This window comes from Meleagris gallopavo, chromosome 2 (assembly GCF_000146605.3).
Source record: "Meleagris gallopavo isolate NT-WF06-2002-E0010 breed Aviagen turkey brand Nicholas breeding stock chromosome 2, Turkey_5.1, whole genome shotgun sequence".
Lineage (NCBI taxonomy): Eukaryota > Metazoa > Chordata > Aves > Galliformes > Phasianidae > Meleagris > Meleagris gallopavo.
Genome location: NC_015012.2, coordinates 74,403,296 through 74,420,257, shown reverse-complemented (window position 1 = coordinate 74,420,257; position 16,962 = coordinate 74,403,296). Strand labels below are relative to the sequence as shown.

At 37.3% G+C, this 16,962-nt stretch overlaps 1 protein-coding gene across 1 annotated transcript in view; it reads right to left on the bottom strand.

Moving 5' to 3' along the window:
• Nucleotides 1–16,962, bottom strand: part of MDN1 (midasin AAA ATPase 1) — a 93,751-nt gene that overhangs the window by 46,962 nt on the left and 29,827 nt on the right. The window contains 22 exon segments of the mRNA XM_010707625.3: nt 932–1,134; nt 2,220–2,365; nt 3,000–3,208; nt 4,344–4,460; nt 4,690–4,849; nt 5,580–5,850; nt 5,998–6,258; nt 6,366–6,455; nt 6,774–6,962; nt 8,114–8,221; nt 8,313–8,510; nt 9,494–9,616; nt 10,068–10,276; nt 11,758–11,952; nt 12,651–12,878; nt 13,407–13,536; nt 14,582–14,726; nt 14,875–15,005; nt 15,100–15,238; nt 16,143–16,281; nt 16,358–16,492; nt 16,630–16,771. Of these exon segments, the coding sequence (XP_010705927.2) occupies nt 932–1,134; nt 2,220–2,365; nt 3,000–3,208; nt 4,344–4,460; nt 4,690–4,849; nt 5,580–5,850; nt 5,998–6,258; nt 6,366–6,455; nt 6,774–6,962; nt 8,114–8,221; nt 8,313–8,510; nt 9,494–9,616; nt 10,068–10,276; nt 11,758–11,952; nt 12,651–12,878; nt 13,407–13,536; nt 14,582–14,726; nt 14,875–15,005; nt 15,100–15,238; nt 16,143–16,281; nt 16,358–16,492; nt 16,630–16,771 (3,668 nt within the window).

The following is a 16,962-nucleotide window of genomic DNA, read 5'->3' as shown; positions in this document are numbered from 1 at the left end:
TGCCAGTGCCACTTTGCAAGCCAAGCTAATCACCACGTCTTTAGGGAAGAAGGTAGCAATGAAATAATCTCTTTTCTTTATTTACTTCCAAAGCCATTTTCCAACTTTCCAAATCAGTTAGAGGTATCTACCACTTACAGACTTCTTTATTACCAAAAATTTATGTTAAATGTCCGGAGTGAATACATACAACATTATGTAATTTGATCTATGCACAGAATGACATGTGAAAGTAAGATACAAAAGACAGAAAGAGGAATTTCACTGATAAAAATACCCAGCATGTTGTTACACTAAACTTTAGAAGCTTGTTCTGTCACAGTACCTGCCCACTGAATCACTAAGCAAAGCAAATAGGCAGGCAGGCAGCTTTTGCACCACTGTTGTGAGAAGAATTGCTACAAGGTACAAGAAATCATTAAATGATCTCAATTTTCTATTGCATGGCTGCTGTAAGTGACACCTCTAGCATACAGCTTTGTTCAAGGAGTAACATTGTTCTTTCACATGAAGTTACTGGATGTACAACACCTGAAGAAGAATTGTTTCTGGATGAAAGTGAGAAACACAAAGGACCATTAATATATTTACAACTAATTAAAAACTTCTTTCATCTCACAAGAGAGCTGAGCAGTTCCAGTGTTTACATTCACATTTTCTGCTAAATGCCTACCTCCTAATTTAACTCAGAATGAGTAAAACGTTGTTGTTGAAAATTGAAAGATGGAACAGTGCAAACATTTTGGACTGAAGAATAAAAAAACAAATTAAGCTTCCGAACAGGAATTTCAGTGGTAGCATGACCAGTACTGTACCCATACAATTTGCTCGAGACAAAAGATTGGTGACAATCACATCACTAACATTACTCACATACCCTGTATTTTCACTTATTTTTTTTGTGGAAAAAAAATAAAAGGCTCTTGCCTACCTGCAGTTTTTAAGGTTTAATCTATTCAAACAGTATATTAGGACCTGTCCATCACTCCGTACTGTTGAAAGAAGCGAGTCTTCAGCTGTAAACAGACCCGTAGGTAGGGAGTCAGGCCACAATCCCATTGCAAGCAGAGAGTCACCCCAGATTTCATGAGAAGCCAGAGAAGAAACGTGCTTCATAACTAATTCTAGCACAAGCTAAAAAACAACAGCAATAAGAACAATCCAGAAAAACAAAAACAGTTTAGAATTATATTCAAATATCCATTCGAGTACAATATCAGCAGGAGTTCTAATTAATATGCATTTATTACCAAATGTTATAAACCAAATGATCTATAAACACTGTAATATACACGATGATGAAATATCATAACATTTTAACATTGCAAAAAGAGTGAGTTGCAGTTTACAAAATGACCAACAAACCAAACTGTCTTTATCCTCTGGAGAATATCTCAAATAAGAACATACAACTCTCATCTGACTTCTGTTAGAATCAGAGCTGTAGAATGGCTTGAGCTGGAAAGAACCTTAACCACTGTGTAGTCCTAACCCTCCAGTCATATGAAGAGACATCTTCTACTACATCAGGTTGCCCAGAGCCCCATTCAACTTAGCCTTGGGGAACACAGTTTCTGTAGGCAACCTATTAATGGCAGCGAGGATACTGGAATAATTTCTTTACTGAAGTTTACTCTACACCTACCATCTTTTAGTTTAAAAACCATTTTCCTTTGTCCAATAACTACAGTTCCTAATAAAATGCCGCTCCCATCTTTCCTATAGACCCCCTTTAGGTAGTGGAAGGCCACTGTACGGTCTCTTCTCAAGCATGTCAAGGTCCCTTTGAAAGGCCCTGCTTTTTTCCAACATGTTGACCATGTCACTCAGCTTAGTATTATCAAACATGTAATGAATGGATAAGCAACAGCTGAAACTCACTGCGCTTTACCCTTCAACTACAAAAAACTACTTCCGGAGTTGCAACGATCTGTTACATGTAGAACTGTATTACTGCTTACACTTGAGCTAAAAAAAAAAAATCTTAAGTTTCTGCAAAATATAGAAGATATTCCAATGACACTTAATCAAGCTTATTAATCACTTAACAGACAACGACAGCATGTTTAAAAATGGCCTGGCTTTTTTTCAAAAGCACTATCTTCATCAACCCCTTGCTCAGGCACTTAAACAAAACATATTTCTCAGAGCTAGTCTTTGAGATCCGCTGTTTCCTATCTAGACAATGCAAGAAGAACCTTCAAATACAAGATTTTTACCTTTTGGTTGCTCTGCAACTGCTGTGAGCGGCCATAAACTTCCCAACAGGCTCTGTAAAAAGACTTCACTAATCCAAGGCCTCTTTGCATCTGCTGCACAATTAACACAGCAGCCTGAAGCAAAGGTGACAAAGATGATACAGAACCTGAAAGATACACAGCATTTAGAATAAGAAGAACATTTAGTAATTGTCAACCCTTTAACTCTGGGGACAATCTCCATTTTTGTAGGTTCTGAATATGATCTAATTGTACAAATCCTATTAGGCCCTCAGATTTGAATGGACTCTTCCCAAGGCTAAGAAAAATTTGACTAGACTAAATTACCATGTGACCAACTCAAAATAAAACATCAAGTAGCAGAGGCGGTGAATGCAACTTAACTGCCATTGCTTAAAAGAGCAATGTGAACGGGCCTTGTGCAAACCCTCCATTTTCGCTGATTTTCACTTAAAATATATTGCCTTCCTTCCAGTAACAGACATATCATGCCAGTGTCTGATGTCTCCTAACAAAGTACACTCAGTCCCATTTTCATTTATTTATTAAATGATTTGGGCAGACTTGCATTCCTGAGAATGAAAAAAACAACAGCAAAAAACCTAAACTAAACCAATTACCACCCCACCAAAAAAAAAAAAAAAAGCCTGAAAATACTTTTATGCCTTTGTTTATATCTGGACATTACACAATACAATAATCAAGTTTTAATGTTAAAGAGTTAGTACAAATACATGTAAGGAGTTGGTGTTAGTAAAATACTGAACGGACGCTTCTTACCTGGTATTGATGTCTTGGTTTCTGAATGCACGGCCAGAAGTGCATCACAGACGCTATCGCCCACTAAGCCCAAACCGTGCAGCAGTAACTTTAAATCCAGATTGTCCAATACATTTCCATCGTTTTCCCCAGAAATGTAAATTTCAATCCCACGATTCCGCATGGCTCGGGATATTTCCCCATGAACAGGATCCATGGAAAGGAAAAGCCTGTTGAATATTCATAAGATGCAACTTCGGGCTATAAAAATATCACTCTGAAGCCACCAAATCTCGTATTCCATAAAGTAAATTCATCCTCATAAAAATGAAAATGCTTATATCTAGAAAGCCAGACACATACACTGAATTTAAGTAAAAGACGTGTATGTATATAATTATACTTTGAAATTAGTCAGAGATATTGCACGATTTTTTTCTTAACTCTCAGCTATGTTTATCATTTGCCTACTTAAAAAAAGTTAAGGAGGCCTCTAAGCTATAGAAAAGACTTAAAATTCTTAGCAACAGCTTCAGATAAATTGGTACTATTTAATAACCAAAATAGCCAACATCCACATACTTTAAGCAAACAACTCCTAAAAACAAGGAGGGGAAAAAAAATACTGAGATATAATGCAGCAAAAAGAACTTCTGTGAAAAGTCAAAGCTCTTGTTTCCAGTTCAGAGGAACCAGAGCCTAGCAGTTCCTACATTCCTTCTACAAATTTAAGGAAAGTAGGAATCATACAGAGTATTCTGTATATTCTCTTCGCATCTCTCACAGAGACTACTTCAGAATAGAATAAAGATAGACAATTTGTTTTGTTTTTGGTTGGTTGGTTAGGGTTTTTTGTTGTTGTTGTTTTTTGTAAAGTTCTGTTACAGCAGGAAGCATGAACTCAGAAATTCTGGAAAAAGATGGAAAAAAGATCAGCACGTCCTCATACCAGCTTTTATTACCAACATAACTGAATACATCACTATCTTTAATATATGCACCCTGAACACCATTACAGTGAGATTAGGGAAGTGCTGAAATACTAAATTAGGAGGAAAAAAAAAAAAAGACATCAAAACATGAGTATACCACTATGAGTTTTCCAATGTAATAGTCTGAATAGTCTGTAGAGGAACAGGATCATGAAGCTAAACCTTCTAAGCTGTATATCCTCTGTTTTTTTCCTTGCCAGACAGACAGTGACACTGCAGTACACTGAAACATGAGTAGCATTCAAAAAAAAATAAAAAAAAAATACCAGAACACTGGATCACAGCTGATAATTGTTTTTCTAAACCTATTTTATGCACAGGAAAAAAAAAAAAAAAAAAAAGAGTAAAAAAATAAAGCAGAAAAAGAAAGTACCTGAAGTTTGGATGAGGAGCTATTGTAGGAATTGTGCCATCTATCACACCTCTCTCACTCATGGTAAGAATGCCTCCCGGCTCAAGTAAAGCATTCAAGCGGTCCAGCACAGAGGGGCTACATTCAAAAGAATGTTTATGTGGTTATAAGGTAACTTGAAAACCATCAACTACTAAGCGGTTTAAGAAAGAAGATGAAGATTCTTCCAGGGAATGAAAGTTATTGCTTCCATATACAGCTATGAAATGCAAAATTATTCAGTTGTAAACACATTCACTGAGATGGTAAGAACAATTGGAAGGTCAAGAAATTTACGCAAGGAAACATGTTCACTAAAATCTCTTACTTGCAAAAGTTAACGTTGTCCATCAGCAACCAGTCACCACACTGCAGGGCCTGAACCAACATCCCGTCCACCCACTCAAAAGTGCCAAGGCTGTTAGAGTCAGCAGCTTGGACCTGCTGCAGCTTTAAACGACGGAACTCTTCTACCAGAAGAGCAAACTCTGAAATGAAGCATATATAGCATCAAGACCTGTATTACTGATGTAATTTCCTGTTCAAGAAAAATAGTTATTTTGCTAATAAACATCCATGTTCGTCCAAAAGGTAGGAAGCATAACAGCAAAGTCTGACTCTGCAAGTAAATCTCCCATGGGGAAAATCCATGAGGACACAAGGCTTTTGCAAGTACAGATAAATATAAACTAGCCAGATACCTTACTCCAAATCTTCTCCTCAGTTATATAAAGTTGAAGATATTAATTCCATATTTTAGGCAATGCTTAAAAATCAACAGCCTTACCAAAAAAATAAAAATAAAATAAAAAAAATCAGTCTACACATTATACTGCTGAAATTTGTAAAGCTCATCTACTTAATGCTTCAGAGATCAAATACAAGAAAAAAATCCAAATTCCCAACTTGGGAACGTAAGATATGAATTGTACTGCATCATATGTTTAGTTTTAGTAGTAGAATTTCAGTTTGGAGTAATAATCACTACCAGGTAAAACTATACACAAAAAATAAGCACCCACAACCCATTAACCATCACTAATCCAACTATTTCAGAAGCTGGGCTGTTATACAAGTAGTATAAACAACAGCATGAACAAGACTTACAGGAAAAAAAAAAAAAAAAATCCTACATAACCTTCTCAAACTTTCACTCCAGATCCACATCTTTCTCATTTTCTTCAGAGAAACAGACTTACTTCAAATCACCACACATACCTGCCTTTGAATAAGAACTTATTTTGTTGTTCAGTCGCTGCGTAAGTACAAGTATTCCCTCCAGTTTGCTCACTAATTCAGCTGTAACACTTCTTCCTCCTTCACCCAGAGATTTGGGCTTGTAATTCAGGATGAAATTGCTCCAAGCACGCAGCACAAGTTCAGCATCATCTGCACAAATTTCTGTCAGGAGCAGACTGTCCCTTACTAATGTGCTCACAACATTCTCCACTTTTTCCAACAGGCGCAGCCATGGTCTATTAATATCAACCTGCAAATATGCCATTATAGAGTTAATTCACCCAGAAGACCACGGCCTCTAAGACTCCACTTGGTGCTTAAACACTAAGATCACAGTGGACTGGCCAGAGTTAGGTAGGAAGCAGAAACACTGCCTTATTACCAAAACAGTATTTACCTGTTCAAATCCACCCAAGAGTTCAGTTGTATCCATTGCACTGTTCATTGCCATGATTTTCAGTCGGTGGCCAGTCAGATGGGCCAGCAGCTCAACAAGACTGGTTTTGCCAACAGCTGCAGGGCCCACCAGGATTACCATCCAGCTCATGTGCACACATTTCATTATGGACTCAAGGGACTGCAGCGAATGATGCAGAAGTGATAGATTTCTGCCAGGACGAGGAATATAGTTGCCACGAGAAAGAACTGAATAACCAATCTAGAAGGATGAGAGACAAACGGGTGAGTACTCGAAGGAAAATGTGAGCTTAAGCGTATAAACTGCTTTCTTCTCTCACCACTCCCAAAACCTTGTCAAAAGCTTACCTGAATGTTATATGGAGTGATGTGAAAATCTCTTGTTCCTGTATACACGTAAGCCTCCAGGCCAAAAATGTCTCTAAATGTAGATACAACCTGAAACAGTTGAAAGAGTAGATGAGGCTAATCAGGCTTAATTTATCCACTGTTCTAAAGACTTGAATCTTAATTAGCCTTCCTTCTCCACTTCACAGCACTGTGATAGGAAGTAATACAGATTAGTCACAGATTAGTCACAATCTTTTAATTCCAAGCACAGGAACAATTAAAGTAAATGTGAGCTGCCAGAAGCAACTCCCTGACTAACCCCCCTTTCCTGCAACTTAAGAAGAAACATTATTTATAAGTACTACAACAAAAGAGAAACACGTTTGGTAACTGATTTCAGTCTCACAGTTTGAACACACAGCTCACCATTTCTTTGTCCTCCCTGGTTCTCATTCTTTCTCCATATACCAAAAATACATGCTGGCCTGGATCATAGCATCCTGGTGACTGATCAACAAGCATAAGCTGACACCAGCGAAAAAGATCACGTAAGTTGAACTCCCATGGTCCTCCTTTCTGTCCCCACTTTTTTTCAGCCATTACCTCTTTATCAATCTGGAAAAAGTAGCAATACAAATAATATTTTATTCCAACCCATGCACTGGTTTTCAAATATTAAAAAAAAATAATTTCAACTGAAATACTGCTTTTGGCACCCTGTACATAACTGACAACAGGAGAGAACAAGCTGTATTCACTTTTATGAAGATGTCATGAACTAAGGCTTGATTTAATTAGTCTCTCATCTACTAGTTCTTCATCAAGCTACTCACAGCTAAACATTTCTCCCCCTCTTGTATTTTCTAAATGAACATCCAGTAAAATGTTGCCAATAAGTATTTTTATCTAGGATCACAGAATGTTCTTTTCTCTTAATGTTACTATGCTTTTTTGTTTCATGAGATGAAAATTGAATGCAATTTCAGAAGCATGATGATGAAAAAATTCTTGCTGTGAATTTTAAATACTACACTTCAAACAAAATGGCAGCATCTAAGCCAAAAAAAATTAGCTAGTAAGCTGATGTCTTGTAATTAATGCTCACTGAACATCTTTTAAACTAGCGCAGTTTTAGATCTGAGCTCCTCTGTATCTCATGTCATAGACAAATCCTATCAGGAAAGATTTCCCTTTATCGGATTTTCAGAAGAATGCAGCACATCCTTCAAAGTGCTACTTCTTGAAGGTCAAGTGCTACTTTCACTTGATCTTACCATTCAAACAGCAGCACATAATAAAAACCAGATTAGAAATTCAAATTGGAAATAAGTATATGTTGTAGTTCTTACAGCTCATTTTCTTTGCACTTTGAGAGTAACCCACGTGTGCAGAAAACCTTCCTTCTCAGCTTATTTCATCAAGATATCAAATCATAATTACTTTCAAAATCTCAACATATTTTAAAAACATATTTAATATTATATATATTACTAGTAATATATATATATATATATATTATTTTCTTTGAAAAATAAATGCTTCCTCAGTCCCCATATAAGTTATCATGTGTCTGACTGTAGTGCCAAAAGAATTCACATGGTATTTACTGGTGTTGTTTACTTTCCTCCGCATATGTTTCCATTTTTCTTTCATCCACACTCATCTCCACCCTTCAGAGGTGCTGGGAAACATAACATTCAACTTTTTTTTTTTTTTTTAAACGTTACAGCATTATGCCTACTTCCACAAACAAAATATCTACCTACCTTGTTATTGAAAGCAACCATTTTAGAAATAATACTTTTGTCGATGGCAGGAAACAGTGTGTTCCCAATAAACTCCATATCTGCTGCTGATAGTGGATCAACATACACCTATATAATAAAGAACATGCAGTGTGTTGATATTGTTATACAACTACAAGAAAGGACCATGACATAGTTTACATCAAATAAATATGCTTACCTGTGTAAATCTATTAAGAAAGGACTTGGGCAGACCCTTTCTTCCACCTCCTTGTCTGTATGGATTCTGGCATCCAAAAATCTTAGTCTTTGTATGTTGTACGTGAAAATTCATTCCCAATTCAGGAACATAAATCTCTGCTCTGTGGTCGAAACATGCATTTAGCCCCTCTAATACAGACTGAGAAGCCAGATTCAACTGAGGAAAGAAATAACGATACAATATTAATGCTACACAAAACACATTTATATGATCTACTTAACTGCATGCAATACACAGAAGATAAACTCAATTTCCTTGCTGTTCCAGTGTTACCATATGTTATTACCTCCAGCTAGACTGTTATTACACTGCAGCAACTACAAGTAAAACTTTTTCTTATTTACATTTGTTATTATTACTGTGATTTGATATTCATGATGACAACAAAACAAATCTCCATCATAAGATCTGTATTTTCAAGGAATATGAACATAAATTCAGAAGAAACCCAAAGTCTTTCTCTCATTCTGATGGTCTGGGATACTTAAATTTTATGGTTATTTAAGGTGGCATTCTTTGCAACAGGAAAAGAAGGTATGCAAACAAAAAATTAAGATTTTGCACTTGGCAATAATTAGAACACATACTTTCAAAAAGATGTGAGCTCTGTGTATGTCTACGTTAGAAAGTGCTTGCTATTTGGTATACAAAGAAACCTATGGCAGCTCCACACTTTCTACTGATAAAATGAATCCTTTCTTGATCTCCATCAGTAGCCACTACAGTCTATTAATCCCAAAAAAGGCCTTTTATTTCAGTGAAATAGAAATGTAAGAGAGCACATGTCCCAGAATTTGTGTTGACACTTTTCTCCCTCAAAATAAATTTAAAAGCCTTGGTTTTCTGCAGTGAGTTAGGTTAAGACACAATCCTCATCTTGCCCACTATAGGTCAGAGCTGATCTCTTATACTTCCTCTATCCAATGGATAGAAAGACTCCTAGAGGGAGTTTAATCTTCTATGTGGAGAGATCGTCCTCAACTGTGCACAAGACAAAAAATGATTGCAGTTGAGCAAAAGATCTGCCAGTCACTAAACCTCGTAGGTTTCTGAAGATCCTACATGCCAAAATATATGCCACATGCCAAAAATCATCACTTCTGTTCTTCCCAAATACTTCATTTGTACTCAAAACTTACCTCATCTAACACAATCCAGTGTCCAGCCTTTAATGCAGCTAATAGTGGTCCATCACGCCAAGCAAATTCTCCTCCCCTACCACCCTCAACAGGCAAGTCCGTCCCAAACAAGTCTGTCACATCCTTTGAAAATAAAGAATAGCAAAAAAAAAATTACAGAAGTTCAGTCACCTCCTCTTTAAACACTGATTAAATGTAAGAAAAAATTAATAACAAATTAGTAACTGCAAGATGCCTGAAAGCTATTGTATTTAACAAAAATAAAATAAACTGGAACAAAAGAACAAAACAGGAAAAATAAAAAGCCCTAAAGGTGCTTTCAAGTAACTTTGCAGAAGTCAAGCAAAACACAGCAAAGTTGCATGCTTTCACTTGAAAAGAACACAATCTAGAATTAGCATTCACTCAATTAATTTCACTGCTCTTTCTTGCTTCCCCTTCCCACTAATCTTCTGAAGAAGGAAATACTGACATTTCAGACTCAGTGCCACATCTGAAAAGAACTGTTCTTTAAGTTAAACAAAACCTCCCCCTACTATAAAAAATAAGTTACAAAGATGGTATTTTATTCTACCGTTTGCTCAGACAGGTTGATTCGAACAAGACAGTTTCCTGAGGCCTTTGCCAGGGCAGCAACTAGACTGGTCTTGCCAACACCTGGTGACCCTTCCAACAAAATAGGTTTGCTAAGCTGTAGGGCTCTCAACAGCCTTTGAGCATTCATTGCTGTAGTCCCAGCATTTAGAGCATAATCCGTGACACTGTTCCTCTGAAGAACAGGGCCTAAAACAAAGGAAAAGAAAACTATTAGACCAGAATGTTTACATTGGAGCTGTTGACAGCATGCTTCTGAATGAGATCATTCTGCCTATTAACTGCTGATCTCATTACAGCAAGTAGCAGAGATAAAGCTTGTCTCCCTTTCTCAGAGATCAGGCACTTATGCATTCTATTAGACCCAAAGCTGTGACTCAGCCCCTATACTCTCATTTATGTGGTACGTTCCAAAAAGCAAATGAAGATGGCATATTTTGCCATTAAACTTCATCAATTTCTCTGTGGATCTAAAATCAAAAACAGCTTTGGAAAATTTGGCACTGAAGGATACAATTCCAACATGTTATAGAACAACATGCTAATCTGCTCAATATACAGACTGTCCTGTGAAAGAAAAGTACTTAAATTAAAGCGTGATAAGCACATATTTTCTTTATTATTATTAGGACATATGATTAGGAGAGAGTACCAAGCCTCTGAGCTGCCAAATTCCAACCAGTATAACTCAGTGGAACATCACTCCCCAAATTCTGCAAAAATAGCATTGCTTAGGTCATACATGGTATTAATCATCATTTTATCTTACAGATCTTTACAGTTTTTTAGTATGAAAGAGGTCCTTCCTCCTGCAATCCTTAGTAATCCAGAAGGAAACTAAAGAATGTAGAAATGCCACTATCTTGTACAATTTCATACATGACTAACACAATCCATAATATCAAAATGCTCAAAGATGAATGACAAATACAGAATTAGGAATATATTCCACATAGTTCAGTACTACTAGGAATCAGCCAGATGAACTAGAAAGCTCACAGTTGAACTTCTGCCACTTTCTGGTCTCCTCATCAGGCATTTAGGGGTGCAAAGCAGTATTTGGATAGAATCATTTGTATTAACACATGAGGAACTGAAGTGCAGAAACAAAGCAACTATGCAAAAATCATAGCAAGTCTTTGAGACAATATAGCATGGCAGGACATTATTCTCTGTTCTTTCTAAGGATTGTACCTAGGACCCCTGTCTACCAGGCTTTACACAAGGGCCAAGATGACTTGTAGCTTTAGGCTGAACTTAGTGGAAGTTCTGCATATCATGTAAAGTGACAGAAAACCACAGAAACAAATGTTTCCAAATTGCCACTACCACAACTGGAGCTAGGAAAGTTGCTTTTCTAAACTGCATAATAATCTACTAATTGTTCTGCAACTCTTTAGATATTCTACTGAGAATCACAGAATTGTTCGAGTTGGAAAGGACTCTTAAAGGTCATCTAGCTCAACTCCCCTGAAATGAACAAGGAACACCTACAACTAGATCAGGTTGCCCACAGTCTGGTGCAGCCTGAGGTTGGATGTCTACAAGGACAGGCCATCCACCACCTCGCTGGGCAACCTGTTCCAGTGCCTCACCAAATCTAGTGAGTAACAGAACTAATGGGAGCAAAAACACAGAACAAATGTCCACCCACTCCCACAGTCTCTTGCCTCTTGGAATAAAAAATGGTTGGATTCCCATAAAGTTGTCCATCCACACGAATTCCTTCTTCGTTCTGTCATAAATCTTCAGCTCATTCTTCTGATAATCAGTCAGTTCAAGGAGTTGACTCATTTTCTCACATAGGAACGTTAGGCATTTTTCACGAGCTAGTAAAGCCGTATCAGCTGAGCAGGATGTTGTACCTGTAATCAGGAAAGTGTGCTTCACATCCATACCTAGGCACATTCATCTAGTGACAAGGAGACAGTGTTCTTTCACAGATGCCAGTTTTGTGCAGTAGTCTGTTCAGGTCTAAGTGCTTATACATACCAGCGTTTCCACAACTATTTAACACAGATAAACTGCTCTGTGACCAACAGAACTTAAGGACATATTTCCCAAAGCCTTTCTGCTACCATCATTGTCATCCTAGCCACAGTTTCCCAAGCCTTCTTTACCTGCACTTCTCCTGGCTTTTCAATTTCTCCCTGCCTCCCCATCTCTCTCAGCCAGTGGCCAAAGAGACAGACATGCATTCTGAACTATACACATGATACTGGCTAGTCTCTGGTTTAGGAGGAAGACAGTAATACAAAGTCATATAATTAAATATCATATCACAATACATCAGCTTAGAAGACTTGATAAAAAACACAGGCTTTCTTCATTTCTGTGCTTGCCTTTGCAGTGTTATTATTACTGCCTGCAACTTACTTCAGCTTGTTGTATTATTCTGATATGTTAAAAAAACACAAATAATAAAATATTGTCAAATGGAAACGAAAACTTCTCCCATGAGAGTTCCCTGCTGCCTCAATGCATTTTGTCAGCATTCTGCTCAAACATATCAACACAAATATCTTTCTATTTTTCCATTGCAAAGTGAGCACTGAAGACAAACCTGATCCGATTCCATCAATGTACACCAAACACGCAGCATGGATGAAAGACATCACTGGAGAAATACAAAGATGACTATGTTCCTTGGCAGAATTGGATTCCTCTGCCATGACATTCATAAAATTAACCCATGATAAGATGTCTCGCACACTGAGAATGCACTGGCGACCGAACTCTTGATTAGTCAGCCATTCAACAAAGTCCATCATGAGCTCTGCTATGTCTGCTCCTGAAAAAAAGTCAAAAATTAGTTATCAAAAAGACATTACTGCTCAAATATACTATATTGTTCTATAAGAAGCATAATTTTAATGTACATGCAGCCATAACACATGGACACAGATGGGTATTCTATGCCCTAATAAGCACGACAAGTGAAGAATAAATCCAGGCCTGTGCTGCGTTACACATCCTTTTAAATTCAAGTAGCAAGACAAAATCAAATTATCAATGTTAACATCAAAGTGCTGACAGAAAACAGAATGCCAGTTCTTTCAATAACTTATACTAGAACTAAGATCGGGCACTGAGGAGCTGGGGATAACTCAATTATCTGCTCTGATCTTGCCTCTGGCTAATCAAAGAACACACACCATGAATGAAGAACAGAGTCTAAAGTATTTCTGAACTGTACCCAAAGACAAACATACTTTCAATAAAAAGGTACACATTGGTGTAAATTTTGAGGAAAGTTTGACAGTGATAGCTCATTTTCTTAATAATACTTGTATAATTGGACACACAGAAAAATACCCACCTTGACGGTTTATTCCACCCAGAGACAATCCTGGGTGAAGATTATGTTTTACAATCTGTATCAAGTCATCACGGCCATTGCTTTGTGGACACCATATCTCTGTAAATCTGTTGCGCAACGCGGGAGAAAGCTGCAAACAAGCAGGACTACATAGGAATTCATTTTACATAGCACATTACATGAGGCTGCATGGTAGCCTTGCAGCCACAGTACTTGAGAACAACAGAGCGAGCAGTCTACACCCTCAATTCTAATTTTACAGGACTACTTTTTAACAGTTTTGAGAGCACTGAATTATAACATTTCTAGTAGTGGCATTAATGCAGGAAACAGTTGGCAAGAGAAAATTCAAAAGAATATAGAAAGAAATGAAGCTGGTTTGCAAGCACCAAAACTCCATTTCATTCCAGGACATCATGTATCAAGCAGTGGCAATGTAATTTGCATACAGAAACAAACTACCACATGGAAATTGCCTCAATTACAACACTCCTTCCCTTAATTCTTTTCTTAACCCTGGCTGAATTAACAAAACAAAATTCATTAGTGCAAATGCAATGCAGAAATCAATTCCCATTAAAAATTTGGCTTACAGCAATTTTTTCCGTACTGTAGAAACCACCTTAGTGGAATGCCATTAAGAGAGCTCCTTTCTTAGCCTCAATATCACTTAAAAACATTTTTTTTAACCTGGCTTTTAAACAACTTCAGAAACAGATTTTTTTCCACTTAATGAGAAACCTATTTGGAGATGTAACATATTCAGTAAGAATGAAAAGGTAACTTCCAGTTGTCACTTTCTGAAAAGTCTTAAGGAGAATAATCTGAGATTCACACTACTGTAGCTTCATGCTAGGTCTGAATTTGCTTGCTTCATGAACAACATTTCACATAGTTGAAATATTCTGATAACCAAGCCTACCTACATTATTTAGAGCTTTTAAGTTTTCTTTGACATTCTGCTCAGCATTGACACAGTACTGTCAAAATGAGAGTACACAGAAGTGATGGAGAACAGGTGTATCCTAATCATCCTTTAGAGCAGTGTGGCAGGCTCCAACCAGAAAGCACTGAATGCCAGAATTAGCTGACGCATTTTTGCATTGCACTTCTAATCATGAAACAGTTAATACAACCAGAAGTATGTTATACTTCCAGTTGACTTTGATATTTACCTCTTTCTTCCCAAAGTCACCTCCTGGGTTCATAGTTGCAAGGATACGAAATTTCTTTCCTGCAATCAACAGTTCTACTTCATTATCCTCATCATCTTGACCACCTTTTTCAGCAAGAACCAATGTCTTCTCAGCTTCAAGTACACTATAGGGTTAAGGAAAAAAAAAAAAATAATCAGTTAATTTAAAATTAGGCCAAGAAACAGAGGTTCCTAAAAAGTTAGATTTACCCTGCTCATGTTTGTATGACGCCTATCTGAAGATGCTTAATATTAAACATTTTTAAGACATACCTGTTAAGTCTCTCTAGAACAGAATCATCAGCTAGAGAAATCTCATCAAGGAGAAAAAACCCCTCCTCTTTCATTGCTAAAACAAGAGGTCCATCACACCACTCAAAGAGTCGAGAACCATCATATTCCTCCTAACAAATGGAAAAGGAAATGAAAAGTCATGAATAACTGTTATTTTTTGTTTCCATTATCGTAACTACCAGCTCCTACCAATATCACGCAAACCTGGTCACTTGATCTCTGTCTGATTGGTCGCAGTCCTCCCAGGAAGTCTGAAGTTTCCATATGCAAGTGGCAGTTCACTGAATATAGCTTTTGATTTGTTAATGCTGCAAAGATTTGGCAAATGGTAGTTTTACCACACCTGCAAAAAGCCATATAGTTGAAAAAGTGAGAATAAAAACCAGCTCACTTTGGACAGGAGTCACTTTCATTGACTATCTATGATACAAAGGCTCAGAATGCAAATTTCGTGCTTCTCCTTCCCTTGAACTAAAACATATGCACAGTGTGAAGCCATTTTTGTCACAACTGCTGCTGACCTGCATTAGATGCGTTTAGTTAAAATCTAAATTATTATCTGTGCTGATAGATTTCTACAGGCTGAAAAACAAATTTATTTCAGCCTGACCCTGCAGTCAGCAAACTACCTTAACATTTCAGTGAACTGGAAATGCTACATGTCTTAACCATGCCTAAGTCTGAGGAAATAAACTGCTGAGGATCTGGAGCTCCCATTTCGTGAAAAACATTACTTCTCTCTTTCTTGTGTATTTCTTCCTTTCTCTTCCACAAAAATCTACTCTCCAAATTTGTAACAAATTCAAGAGCAGACAGTATCTATTTTCATGATCTCCTTCTTAGTACATAGAAGTGGGGAAAAAAAGGTAGTATCTCACCTACAGTCTGTCAAACCCTTAAAATACAAACATGCTCTCAAACGGCAAACTGACACAACTTCTCAAAGTGGCTTCCCAGTAAGACACATTAAGATTCTAGAGGGCAATTTGTGAAAAGTAGAAGTAGAATTTCAGTTTTACTATTTCCTATATAATTTCTATGAAGTCATATACAACAGAATCTTGTTAAAGACTTGAGCTGAAAGAGAGATGATTATCTCCCCTCAAAATGGAATTGTGAAAAAGTAACAGTTGCGAGTCAGCCATGACAGAGACTTCAACGCAGACCAAGAAAGCACTGAAGCCTGGTCAATCTTTGTGCATTCAACTCTGTGGATGTTGCAATACTGCAAACAAACTGTATCATACCCAGTCTCTCCCACCAGCAGTACAGGTTCACCAAACTCCAGGGCTCTTCCCACCAAAACTGCAAGTCTCCTCATGCCTTGAGTCCAGACAATATGTTTAAAATCTCTGCCCATAACTGACATCTGTGTGGAGGATTTAGCTGCACAACAAAAATTAATCGGTCAGCCACAGTCACAACTAGAGAATTATAAACATGTTTTTTCTAAGAAACTCACCCAGGAGCTTTTTGACACTTTCCTCTGAGAAGAGAGACTCAGGATATACACGTTTTTTGAAATGCTTTTCAATGACTCTCTGTATAACATCCACCTCCTCCTGTTTCCTCACTCTTCCTGCCAGAAGCATAAAGCCTATAAAACAGAGGAAGAGAAAAATCAATTACTATATAGTTAACTAGAAATAAAAGCTTACACCTCATTATTGGGGTTACAATGCAATTCCCCAGAGACACACTTCAAAACAACTGAAGAAAAGCAGCATGGCTCACCATCATTTGCTAAGTGCTGAAGCCAGTCATAATCCTTCTCCAGCTGTTCTGCCAATCTATACCTTTCAGCCCAACGAAATAGATCTCGCAAAGTAATGAACCCATGCTTTCCAGCAAAAACTGTTGAACCTCTGCGGTAAGACTGGCATAAGAACAAGATGTGAGTCATTTTCTTATGAGTCTGAATTCTGTACACAAGGTTAATTGACATTCATTCAAATGAATTGTATGGGGGAAAAAAAAAATCCAGCGTCGTCACAAGTCTCAAAGTACCTACATGTAAGCAAATTTGATAGGTTCCCAGAAGCAAAATACTATAATAAGTAAAAACAG